The 12,328-nt window shown below is 53.6% G+C and overlaps 2 protein-coding genes across 2 annotated transcripts; one reads left to right on the top strand and one right to left on the bottom strand.

Moving 5' to 3' along the window:
* Positions 1–50: 50 nt before the first annotated feature.
* BZA05DRAFT_383921 (uncharacterized protein) lies at positions 51–2,528 on the bottom strand. The gene is made up of 7 exons (XM_051482264.1): positions 2,078–2,528; positions 1,944–1,979; positions 1,793–1,882; positions 1,331–1,698; positions 1,126–1,278; positions 771–1,060; positions 51–709 (listed from the first exon to the last, which is right to left on the bottom strand). Exons 1-7 carry the CDS (start codon positions 2,090–2,092, stop codon positions 378–380), a joined length of 1,284 nt encoding a protein of 427 aa, XP_051343292.1. The 5' UTR covers positions 2,093–2,528; the 3' UTR covers positions 51–377.
* A 5,861-nt stretch (positions 2,529–8,389) lies between these two features.
* BZA05DRAFT_99011 (uncharacterized protein) lies at positions 8,390–12,264 on the top strand. The gene is made up of 8 exons (XM_051488870.1): positions 8,390–8,769; positions 8,856–9,085; positions 9,169–9,573; positions 9,642–10,215; positions 10,285–10,862; positions 10,918–11,028; positions 11,089–11,661; positions 11,728–12,264. Exons 1-8 carry the CDS (start codon positions 8,682–8,684, stop codon positions 11,947–11,949), a joined length of 2,781 nt encoding a protein of 926 aa, XP_051343291.1. The 5' UTR covers positions 8,390–8,681; the 3' UTR covers positions 11,950–12,264.
* Positions 12,265–12,328: the final 64 nt, after the last annotated feature.

Here is a 12,328-nt window from a genome sequence, read left to right as displayed (position 1 = left end):
TCATCCTCATCCTCCTCCTCCTCCTCATCCTGCTCATCCTCCTCACCCTACTCATCCTCCTCCTCATCCTCCTCCTCGCCCCCATCATCCTCCTCATCCTCCTCATCCTCCTCATCCTGCCCATCCTCCTCACCCTGCTCATCCTCCTCCTCATCCTCCTCATCCTCCTCCTCCTCCTCCTCGCCCCCATCATCCTCCTCACCCTGCTCATCCGCCTCCTCATCCTCATCCTCAACCCCCTCATCTTCATCCTCCTCCTCACCCCCATCATCCTCCTCCTCCCTATCCCCATAATCCTCCTCCTCCTCCTCCCTCCTCCTCCCTTCATACATCTCCTCCTCCTCCTCATCCTCCTCCTCCTCGCCGCTCTACGTCGTCTACGTTTGTGAGAGCTCACACGACGGCAAATTTTGTATCCATTCCAACAGCGAACCCATCGAACCCTGCGAACTAGCATCGCTGGAGGTTCTGCAGAAGCTAGCGAACCGGGAATTCTCTGCGCCGTCTTCGGGCCGGGCTGCGACTGTGACGTCCGGACATTCGCCCGCACAGAGGAACCCCGAGTCAGCTGGCGTTTGTGCATGTGCTGCAGTAGCCGCCAGTGGCGGGCTGGAGTGTGGAGTCTCCAAAGGCTCGGGTGGGGGCTGCTGGCGCCGTGGGATGGCGGGTGCGTTGGCGTGAGTGCCCGACGGTGGAGCTCTCGGGGCGACTGTGTGTGTACACACGGGTAAGCAAAAGTCATGGGGAGGATGAAGGGGGAAACCCCGCACAGCCGATTCTCGGGCGGACCGCATCGTCGAAGAGTGGGACGTCCGCGCCATTTGGGAACGCAATTTCCCTGATCGCCGCCTTATCCTTGGCTGTCTGGATGTTGGAAACGAACGTTAGCAGCTCTTGCGAGCTATTGCCGCGGCACGTCCTATATGCTCCGGCGTTCACATCGCTGACGTTGTGCTGCTTCTTCAGATGTTTCTTGAAGTCCGTCCACGTGCCTAGCACACTCGTGCAGTCGTCCATCGGACACCGGTACGAGGGGCAGTGCTTGCGGAGGACGTGGTCTCTGCATGGCGATTAGCTTAGCTAGACGCCGCGGTTGCGCTCGGACCCAGCGGGCGATCAACTGACCTCATGCCTTTCGGGGAGGTAGTCACCATGTCCTCGATCCGTTTGATCGTGTAGCCATCGTCCAGTAATCGGTACTGGCCCTCATCATCGCAAGCGACATGCTTCTCGCAGAACGGACACACGTAGTCGTCGTGCACGTCCTTGACATGCGCGCTGTGGTGGGCGCGTTAGCTCCCGGCGACAAATAGGACCTCCGGAAACTAACATCTGCTCGCTCAACGTATCGAAGTCGACGAGCGCGCACGGGTGATCCCGCTTCCCCGTCCGGAAATTCCCGTGCCATGCACATCCCAGAACCCCGCGTTTCCGCTTTCCCAGGACCGAGGGCGGGGACGGAAACTCGGAGCGCGGTTGGGTACGCACCGTTACTGGTACGGTTGGGTCCGTCAACAGCCAGGGTTGGGTTCTGTTGGCTAGCGACTCGCTACCGGCGGCGACGACGACGGAGGCGGCATCGTCGCCCGAGAACACGGTATCGTAGCGTCGCAGGATCGAGTTGATGTTCTTGCATCGCTGGGATAGCGGTGCCCAGGGCAGGTAGGTTTTGCCAAACTTCGGGCGGTAGTAGTAAGGCTGTGGCCGTTCCACCGGAACTGTCAGCCTGTCTGGCGCACGTCGCCAACTCCGAACTCGGACGGAAACGAAGACACGGGAGAAGTGCACTCACGACGACAGGCCGTCTTCTAGATACGGCGTAGGCCTTTGTGGGCGAGTGGGGATCGGCGAGAGCGCTCCCGGCGGGATCCGTCGTGATGTTCTTGAGTGCGCAGCTAGATCAGCGGAGCGATTATCGATGCTCACCAGCACTTGGTACTTACCGCTCTGTTGGAGCCTCGTCCCGTACCGGTGATGCTCTGCGTAGAGTACAGACTCAAATCAATACGCCAGGCTTCCGGTTGCACAGGCACCGTTGGGTTGGGAAGTTGGAACTGGGGTGCGATAGGGCTTTCACCTTCAACGGCGCCATACTGCCAGTCCAGCGTAGCTATCGTAGCTATCGTAGCTATCGTGTCTATCGTGTCTATTCGGAGACTCTGAGGTAAGTGCGTAAGAAGGTGAGGAGGTCGCGGCGAACGACGGTGCACAGTTGGCAGGAATGGTTAACGGCGGATGATGTTCCTGTCGTCTGGAGTCTCCACCGTCTATATGAATATTTTTGATTTTGATTCTTGACATGGAACGGAACTGGGGGAGGATATGTAGAATATACGGTACTGTTCGATCAGTGTGCCCAAGGCACAACCAGTTGTGCCTGGGGAATATTCAGTTGTGCCTGGGGCCGGGAAGCAGTACTTACACCACCGGTCGGCGGTAGGTAGGGGATGCATTCGTGAAACGCCAATGACAATCTTGGTGGCTGAAAGCACAGCACTCCGTTTTACTTGATCGATTACACGCTCTAGAGTACGGTAACAATTCAGTCTGCATTGTTGTAGAGCCTCAACCACCAGACTCGATACTGAGAGACTTGAGGCCTGTAGCAACCAGTTGTCTTTTTGCGTGATTGTTTCCGTCCGTTGCCATCGTCGTCGAGCCCCCAGCCGGCCCGATACAGTCGGCCAAACGTGTTTTCTCCGGCCACTCTTATGTAAAAAGGAGGTCGCTGTTCTCTTTTCTCTCTGCATCTATCTCTTACTCTCTGCATCTATCTCTTACTCACTCTTCTGTCGGTCTGTCTTTCTGCATCTCAGTCTGATCACTTGTTGTTTCTGTGCGCTACTTTTTCTGTGTCGCGATCTCTTACGTTCTCTCGAGCTTCCGGCTGATATGACGCTCTTCTACAATTTACTCATTTCTCTTTCTCGAACCCCCCTGTTTCGGGCCTCTCAATGCGTACGATAGCAGGTTACGCTGATGATAATACCGCAGCAAAGAGACAGTGACGCCCAGCTGCTAGAGAGCTATGGATTGAGTATGTGTACTTGTGTACATACAGAACATCGAGTGAGAGTCGAGAGAGGACAGGACAATACGGTAGGGAAAGACAGGTGGAACTCCCACGACGCAGTGCGGGGGGCTGGCATATACTCTACCAGAGCTCCAATGACATTGATGAGACGTTTTCCCAGCAGAGAAAAAGTTCCCACTCCTTGAGTCCTGCCAACTCCGCAGTCATGTTAACTATTGGCGAGCCTTGCGGATTGCGTGGCTTCGTCGGGGGATAATCCACTCGGTTCCGCTCGAGGCTCGAGCAGTGTCCACGTCCGGTCCAGGCATCCACGATCGACAGCGCACAACCGACAACTCGAACCCTACTTTTTTTTTGTAAATATTGCGTGTATGCAGGGGCTTGGTTCTATCGTTTCTGTTTTTGTTACCGTTTCTGTTTTTGTTACCGTGTCTGTTTCTGTTTCTGTTTTGTTTCCGTTTTGTTTCCGCGGGTTTGCCGGCGGTGTTTCTTCCCCGAAACGAATGCTCTGTGAGTCTTGAGAGGATCTGGTTGTTTGGTGGGACGGTGGAGAGATGCCATCGATCACGGCTTTGAATGAGGAGGAGTGTAGGAAATACCGGTACCCCCCGGTCGGTGCGGCTGAGCTGAGACATTCAGGCTTCTGCTTGTATGTAAATCGGACTTTTTTCCTCATAGTATACAGGTTGCAATGTTTACTTGGGCGAATCCGGGTCAGTAGGCGTTTTATCGCAGGTAATTGGATTCTCGCCTCCACAGCCAGCAGCCAGCAGCGTAAGGCGTGTCACATGATCCTACCGAGTGACATCCAGTGCTCCACCCGCCTTGCCAAAAAAACAAAAACAAAAGCCATCACCACCCTCGGTGGGTGGCTTGGAAACCCCAGGAGCTGGATAGAAAGGTCTTTGGCCTGCATTGAACCGGAACCTTTCTCTCAGCTCCCCTCGCCGATTGCGTGGACTTAACCACTAGACCACGCGGGGTTTTTTCCGTGCTGGATACTTGAATTCGAAAATTATGAAGTGGTGGGTGCCACTCCTAGGGTCATCATCACCACCACCCCTTTTTGCCGTACTTACCTCTGCCATGTGCCATGTCGAGCCCCAGCAAGAAATCATCGCGATACCGCCTCTGGCTGTCTAGCTGTCTAGTTGCCTGGCAAGACGTTCCGGTGCTCGGCAGCAAAGCACATAGGTGAGTAAGTGCCTGCACCAGTACTCCGGCTATGTAGGCGCTCAAACTATTCACTAATGCCCACTGCCCGGCGGTCGCGAGTGACGTGTGTACAGGTAGGTAGATAGATCGACCCCAAAATAGTACCTGATCGAACAATGGAATGGGTGATATTTTGTGCAAATGCTGTGCCTATCCGATACCTCAGTGGCCGACTCGATCGATATACCGTGTCGTACGTGTACTTAAGCGACATCGACAAAGGTCCAAACTCACGCGTAAGTATGTACGGCGTAGTTAGGTATCACGGTTCCGATGAGACGCACCAGTCATCGACTCATCGACGAAGCATACCCCTAGATATGATGCAGAGTGCGGAGCGGGATTCGCTCCGTCGTGGTTGTGTTAAAGTTATCCGAGCAGGTACCGGGTATATAAAGCTCGCTTCGAGGTTTCGTTGGCGGTGGGAGATCGCCCCTAGAGAACTCCACCGGCACTTCCATGTTTAGTATAGGGGTAAAGCCAGGTTCGTAGACTCTTGGAGTGCAGACGAACGCCACTCTAGTGGCGGACGGATTACTGATTCGTGTACATATCATACTAGGAATTCTACTTGGAAATTGGAATGCTTCGTCTTGCTGAATCAATTGGGTAAGTACATCTTGGTCGCGAGTCTGCTACTGAGGGGCGTGAAGGAAGATGCAGCTTGGCGTCATCGATGAGTACCGGAGAGAGAAGACCTTGTTGAGACCAGGTGGGACCTATATGTCATGGAGGTGGGACCCGATGCAGACTCGATGCGGTCGTTGAACGTTGAATTGTTTCTGTTGTCACTGTTCGTGGGTCGGTCTCTTGTACATGCATCGGTCTCCATCTGTACCCACATCTGGTACATTATCCACACCATTATCATCATCAGAGAATTCTTTTCCAATTGATCACGTTTTGGTCCCTCGCCCGTTTTTGGGTTCTCACTACATGATTATCGTTCGTCAGGAAGCCCAACCATCTCCTCCGTCAGCCGAATTCCAACTAGACTTCAGAAGTACACACCGGCAGACAACGATCAGCAAACTTGGGGTCCGAGAGAAACCACACTTCTCGGCTCACCTCTGTATTCCCCATGCTCCTTTGTTGGAGTTACGACCCACCCATCTTCAGAGTGGCAGCGATGGACTGACTCTTCCGGGGCCGGCCCCGCTGCTTGATGGGTCTTCTCGAGTCGGGTACGGTCTGGTTTGGCGGAGTCGGAATCGGTGGCCCTCTGCTCCCCGCTCTCGGCTGTTTTCGATCCCGAGGACCCGAGCCAACCCTGAATGGCATCGGATACGTTATGTACTTACATACTATGATACTTCCGAGAACACGGCGACGTCCACTGCCAGCATTCTCAATCTCGATCCGCATGACGAGCAATCTGCAACCACGACTCTCGAGATCGAAGATTCGCGTTTTCACCGGAGCTATGCCGTGAGGTTCCATTGTCCAGACTTCAGTCGTTGGTCGCCCCCGGTGGTAGCATAATCCACCGGCCGGACGCGTGCAATGTGGATGGATAATTGATCGAGTTGGAGGAACTTGGTGTGCACAAGGGGGTATACCGAAGTTCCGTCCGGTTCTAGATATCCGCTGTCCTTGGCGGAGGCATCTCCTTGAGTGAGAGTATGCGGTCGAGGGCTGAGGCTGGGGAGGTGGGCTGCAGAGTGGAATGGAAGTGCGGAAGTGGTTGCTGTCGTAACGGAGGTAAGAGTTCAACAACTCCCGGTATGTACCACCACTGTTCCACGCTTCGACACCAACGCTGATATTCAAACAGGACGCTACCCGATCGAACACTGCTGCCCCAATGCGACCCCAGAACTATCGGCACTCTGTAACACTGCCTCCAAACACTTTGAACCGACCATATATTATTGGAACCTCAAAGACGCTGGCATCACCTCTCAGAGTCGTTCGAACCCCGTCGGAAGCAATTTCGAATTTCTGCTGATGGATTCCCCTGGTGCATATCGGTTACAACCGTCAGATAGGCATCTCTCTAACACTGCCGCCTCCATTGATGATTGGGGAGCCAGGCCAAGCCGCGTGCAACTGCGCGCAGTCCCATCTCGGCATTTCGGCAAGCGTGCGTACGTACTCTAGGTACTCTGAGGTGCCGATTCCGGGATACCGAGTGCTCCGGTCAGATTGCCGATTGGTCAGGACAAGGTTGGTTTGGCGGGGCCCAGCCTTATGGGCGAGCTACATGTCACATGGATGAGATTGCGCACTAACTAGAATAGTAGATAGTCGTTCTCCAAGATCTGGGCAAGACATCAATACCTACGGGCGAGCTAGAGGGGGGGCTAAGCCGCCCAATTAATCTCTGTCGACATGTTCCGAGTTGGCGGGGCGTCTATGTACCATATTTACTGTGTCACCGTGTGTATATACACTTCATGACGATTTGCAGCACGCCAGCACATCCTCGTCGATATCCAAGTTGTTTTCCCGGCGATAACGGGTCCAACCGCAGCATCGGATCGTGAGAAAGGTCACGATGACGGGATGCCGAGTATACTACTAGTGCTGCCAATGATTCGCCTGCGGCACCACGCTACACGCTACATCTCTTCATTCCACGTCCCAAGGGCTTGGAGTCGGACCAGACTTGCTAGGCTTACGCGGCCCTGCACGAAAACACTGCCAGATCGCCTTGGACGGCTGGAGATCATGCAGTGGGTCGTTTGGCGTGCGTGGTATGTAATCGTGTCGTTTCGACTGTCAGTATATGTGCATATGTCTACTTCACCGACGAATAAACACGAATATGTAACACACGGATAGACAGGGCAGAAATCGGCGGAAGGACGGAAGGTCCCGCTTCACGTCCTCCATGCTGTCTGGATTGATCTCGGCGCCGTTGAAGCACAGCCTACCAGCCAGCCGCCGTATCCGTATCTCTGCCGAGTCAAACGAAACATCCGCTACGGTAGTAGCAGAAACAACAGCTACACCGGAAGAACACAGGAGGGGCTCGGCAAAGGTGACAGATTGAGACTAGAATCCAAGCTCCGACCGAATTTCGCTAGTGTACTAGTATACCCACATACTCCATTCTGAAGTTATGCATAGAGGCTGTGATATCGATGTCGTGCGTAATCCGATCTCTGCCTGCAAAGGATTGGCCATGTGCAGCACCGATCTCCTGGATTCGTGGTAAGGCGTGCCGCGTGCACTCTGCACAGCCATACATCCCTATTTTAAGCTTACCGTACATGCTCGGAAGCCAGCCATAGTTGGCAGTAAACGGCTGAACCTTTAATTCGGTCGAACCTTCAATTCGGTATCTAAGTCCCGTACTTACCGACTTATCCCCGTACGTACGGCGCCGTTCTCCTGCGGACTGGCTTTGGCTTAGCTTCGGCCGGCTACTTTCCGAATACGGTCTGGTGCCAGCAACTACTCTGCTCCAGAGTAAGACTCGGCATCCCGGAGAACCGCGTAGTTAACCCTGTTCGACAAAGCAACACACCTAAAGTTAACGAGACAGGCTCGGGCGGAATCACCGTAACACACCGCCGAATTCCTGCCGGTGAAGGTGAAAGGACCGGTGAGGCTCGGAGGACTTGAAGGTATGTTTCTCACCATTCTTTTCTCTGGACGCACTGCATTAACTGCCTTCCAGACAACCTGGATCTCGGTACATACCTACATGCTGTGCTGATGTCGAAAAGGCCTGGATGTCCACGGGGATGAGCTCGATCGACTGCCTGCCTGGGTAGGCAGTGGCCAGTGATGTCAGCGGGGAGGCTGACTGGCAACTGCTTATCGACCTACGTCCTACGGAATACCAACGGAGACTACCAACAATACTGCGCTTTCTCCTTCTCCAACACGTCGTCATCATGGAGGAACGAGTCGGGCGTTGGAAATGGAAAACAAAAGTGCGACATTATTACCGCGACACTAGTACGGTAATCGGTGCAGCCACAGCGGGTGACTTCGGCATCGGGAGACCATGCTGGAAAGCACTCAGAGCGCATGGCCAAAAAAGCAGATTGTACGGCTTGGTCGGAGGCGCAGTGCTGCAGTTATATGTGGATGGCGGCGGGGTCATGGATGTGCGTGGGTGTACGTCATGCAGGTTCAACCTCCCAAACCAGCCTAACGAGTCCAACCCAACAAGCATCGGTTTCACGCGCGCCTCGACAGGACAACTTGAGACGGCCCTCTTGCCCAATCAAACATCCTTTCTTCTTCCCTCTCTCACTTGACCTATATAGAGTGCACTACCGAGAGCATCTTTTCCATCGCCTCTCCCCCCGCTCGTCGTCGTCCGCCAGAAGTAGTAACTATCCCATCCTCGAACCTCGTACACGCAGATCCTGTCGTTTGGCGACCCAAGCTCCCCTCCAAACGTTGACTCCGAAGTCTGCAACATCGACTTCTACTGCGACGGTAGCTTCGCAGCTATCCACAGTATAGAAAGACGATGTCGGACTCACTCGCCCCAGCTCTTGGGATCTCAACCTTATCGGTCACCGACACCGGTCGCGTGCTCACAGGGAAGCAGGAGCACTGTAGGTTTCCCCCACAAGCGACGTACCCCGCTTTCTTTGCTCGCCATCGTCATCTCAACGTCGAGCTGAAACTAACTCAAACTCAGACCTCAAGCGCGAACTCATCTCGCGGCAGTCGCAATTCGAGATCAGCGAGCTTAACTCTCCTACCGCCCTCCAGCGTTTCGGCGCACCGTTCCAGAGTCCCCTCGGCGAGGTAGCGCCGGTCGATAGCGAGCTTCCCATCCTCCGATATATCTTCGTGAACCATTTGCGGAACTTTCCGTTCCTCGACAAAGCGAAGGAGAAGGAATTCTGGCAGGACCGACTGCAAGTGGTGCGTGCAAACTCTTCGCCGTGAGATTGTTGCTCGTCCCGTCGATCGCCAGCTGATTGTCGCTCCGTTTGCCCGATATTCAGTTTCTGGAGTCGTTCGCGCTGAAACGTATCTCATCCTCCGAAGACCGACTCGAAGAGACGAAGCGACGCAAGCTGGCGCTGAAATGTCAGAAAATCGTCGAGCTGATGATGAATTCGGGGATCCCCACGGCCTCCGGATACGAGGAGAGAGTTACCTTCGATGAGATCGAGGCTGCAGGCGGCGCCGATAGGAATGCGCAGGAGAGTGCTCTACTGGCGAACGCGCCTGAAGGTCATTGGATCAACGGATGGGATGTGAATGTGGCATGCGTGCGCCAAACCAGCATCAAGAGGACCGTCAGATACCACACTCATGCAGAATTCATATTGCGCGTCAGACGTCAGGGACACCCGGATCTCACGATAGGGCGGAGATATGGCGCCTTTCAGTCATTACATCGACAGGTAAGGAAGGCTGCATCATTATTTTTCCCCCGGATTGCAAAAAGGTAGACTGACATTAATTCCCGCAGCTGCGAAACGAACTTCCCGGTAAGGTTTTGCCGCCTGTTCCCCGCAAGATGAAGGCTTCCCAAGCCACTACATCCGGATATCTTTCCGCTGCAGGCATCACCAGCGATGATGCTTCCTCGATTTCGTCGTTCGAGAGCGAAGGGTCCACATCCACATCCACCGGTGGCTCCACGAGGGCCCCGACGCCCCAGCCAGGCCACAAGAAATCGAGCTCGCTGGGCAATGCCTTGGGATTCGGTAGCTTTATTTCTCGCAATCCTTCCAGGTCATCCCTTGCGGAGCCCAGGGACCAACCCATCAAGCTTTGGCGCGAGAATCAGCGTGTCAGCCTTCGGGCCTTCATCAGACAGCTCTTGGAAGATAAGCAGGTCGCCAACAGTGAAGCGATGACGGCGTTCCTCATCAAGAATCCCATCAAGCTCAACGAGGAGGAACAGTTGGATGTGGACCGGAGGCGCGCCATGGATGAGATCCGGCTCGAAGAACAGAGAAAGTTCTACGAGGTTGCCCGACAGAGGGCACGTGAACTAGATGTCTACATGGAAAGCTTTAGGAAAGATATTGTCGAGAGCAGTATGTGTCCTACCGCGCTGATCCCTCACGATTTTCTTTTTCTTTTCCATGACTGACTGGACCTCTCAGATGGCCTCACCAAGCTGTTTAGTGAGATCCGCAAAAAGGACAAACTTGCGGATCTTGATATCCAATACCGAAAATTCGCCGAGTGGCTGCGGATAGAGGTTGCGGCTACCATCTACCATCTATTCCTTGCTGAGGACAACTCCGCCGAACTCTTCACACAAGGAAAGAGGATTCATTCCCTCATTCCGTACACGATTCTCAAGAATGTCATCAGGATTGCAAATCCAGCTGCCGTCATGAGTGGTGTTCTCGACCTATTCCTTGCCACACCTTTCAAGAGCCGATCGCTGATGCAGCGCGTGTTATCCATGGCCATCGGTGACGGAATCAAGCATATCCAGAAGAGTGTGGACTCGTTGATCGAGAAGATCGACGATCCTATCCTTTGCGAGAAGCTCAAGGCGTTCACTAGGGCCGACGAAGAGGTCAAGGATGCCATCAGATTACAAGCCGCAGAAGAGAGAAACGACTTGGTGGTTGTGATACTCCAGAGTGAGGAGATCGGAGCGGAACTACAACCCAAGCAGATCGAGAAGGTTTTCAATTCCTACGTTGGATACACGCAAGCCGTGGATAACGTGAGTGGAAAGAACTTGCTTGCGCGTGAATCGTCCGCTTACGTCTCATGAACAGATACACGATGAGATCAAGAGCAATGCTCAGTACTTTGCCTACCTGAAGCAGCTCCTGAAGCTTTACACCAGGCAGAGGGATAAGGAAATGATGCAAGCGATGATCGAAGAGGTTGGTGCATCTATTCTCTCTCCCCCACCGTACACCTTTCGCTTACATGTTATGCTGTAGCCGGTCACCTTGCAATTGTTCCGTGATCTCTTCACTATCTTCTACGAGCCGCTCATTCGGGTGTACAAGTCGGCAAACGTGTACAACTCGGTAACGGATTTTGCCGTCTTCATAGACGACATGATCGTCGTGATCGAAAAAGCGCAGTCACAGGAGATGACTACGGACCCCAATCAAACAGTCCAGTCCTTCATCGACCTGTGTGCCAGGCACGAAGACAACTTCTACAAGTTTGTCCACGAAGTGCACATTCATGATGATGGCCTATTCGATAAGTTGATGGGATGGTTGGAGGAAATTTTGGTTTTCTTGCGACGTGGTCCCCAAGGAGGCGGCAAGCTGGACATGAACCTCCTATTCGAGCAGGCAGTCAAGGCTGGAACCATCGACGGTGAGAAGGCGAAGGCCGAAATCGATTCCTTGATCGACTGGCAAGCAAGACGCAGAAAGTGGCATCAAGACAAGACCCGGCAGAAGATGGCCAGCGGTGACGCGGCCAATTCGAAGAGCAGGGACGGCTGGACGGCTACGGCGCCTGGCGGGCTGAGTCCCAAGGACTTTGGAATTGCCGATGTGAGTTTATTGGCTACCCTGTGCTCTGGATTCGTTTCGAGCAGTCTCACTGACAATCAGACCCAGGACGATTTGGCTTCTCTAGCGGATGAGGACTATTACACCGATTCCGAAGCGGAGGAAGATGATAATACGGGTGATGTGATCGCAACTGAACGCAAAAGACGGAAGCGTCATGCCGATCATCTCAAAGCACGGTCAGGCGAGCCGCAAAAGCCGGTCGTTCATGAGATTGTCAAGCTTGGACCCGACTTTTTGAATGCGCTCAGAATGGTTTTGGCAGATTAAATGGTTGCATGGGGGCTTTGGGAGTTATCCCCGTACGTTTTTTGTTTATGGATTTTTCGTTTTCAGTTGGACACGACGGTTTTCTCTTTGAGCAACATAATACTGGGGTGTTTTTTCGCCGGCGTTGAAATGGCTTGTAGAGACTTCTCGTTTTTTTCCTTCTGCTTTTTGTTTGGCATGATATGGGATCTGAGTAGCAGCAGCCTCGATCTGTAGATAAGACCCACTGCCGTGAAATAATTATTTGCTCATTATGGCTTCCTCTTGTATCGTAGTCTGAACGAGAAGGCAGGCATTGATGCCGTATATCCTGCTGACGATGTTCCTTGCCTCCCCTCCGCCACCCCCCTTCCAATATATGTGGACCTGGAATGTTTCT

The sequence above is a fragment of the Tricharina praecox genome, assembly GCF_024521635.1.
Source record: "Tricharina praecox strain CBS 144465 chromosome Unknown BZA05scaffold_2, whole genome shotgun sequence".
NCBI lineage: Eukaryota > Fungi > Ascomycota > Pezizomycetes > Pezizales > Pyronemataceae > Tricharina > Tricharina praecox.
The sequence above is the reverse complement of the archived record's forward strand: the minus strand, read 5'-3'. Positions and strand labels throughout refer to the sequence as shown.

Bases quoted from the DNA above. Each gene is read 5' to 3' on its own strand.
- BZA05DRAFT_383921 (XM_051482264.1), bottom strand. The intron at 1,883-1,943 runs GTAAGTACCAAG...TGCGCACTCAAG, and splicing joins GACGAGGCTCCAACAGAGCG to AACATCACGACGGATCCCGC. The intron at 1,279-1,330 runs GTTAGTTTCCGG...CGCCCACCACAG, and splicing joins GATACGTTGAGCGAGCAGAT to CGCGCATGTCAAGGACGTGC.
- BZA05DRAFT_99011 (XM_051488870.1), top strand. From the start codon at position 8,682: ATGTCGGACTCACTCGCCCCAGCTCTTGGGATCTCAACCTTATCGGTC. The intron at 10,216-10,284 runs GTATGTGTCCTA...TGGACCTCTCAG, and splicing joins GAAAGATATTGTCGAGAGCA to ATGGCCTCACCAAGCTGTTT. The intron at 11,029-11,088 runs GTTGGTGCATCT...GTTATGCTGTAG, and splicing joins TGCAAGCGATGATCGAAGAG to CCGGTCACCTTGCAATTGTT.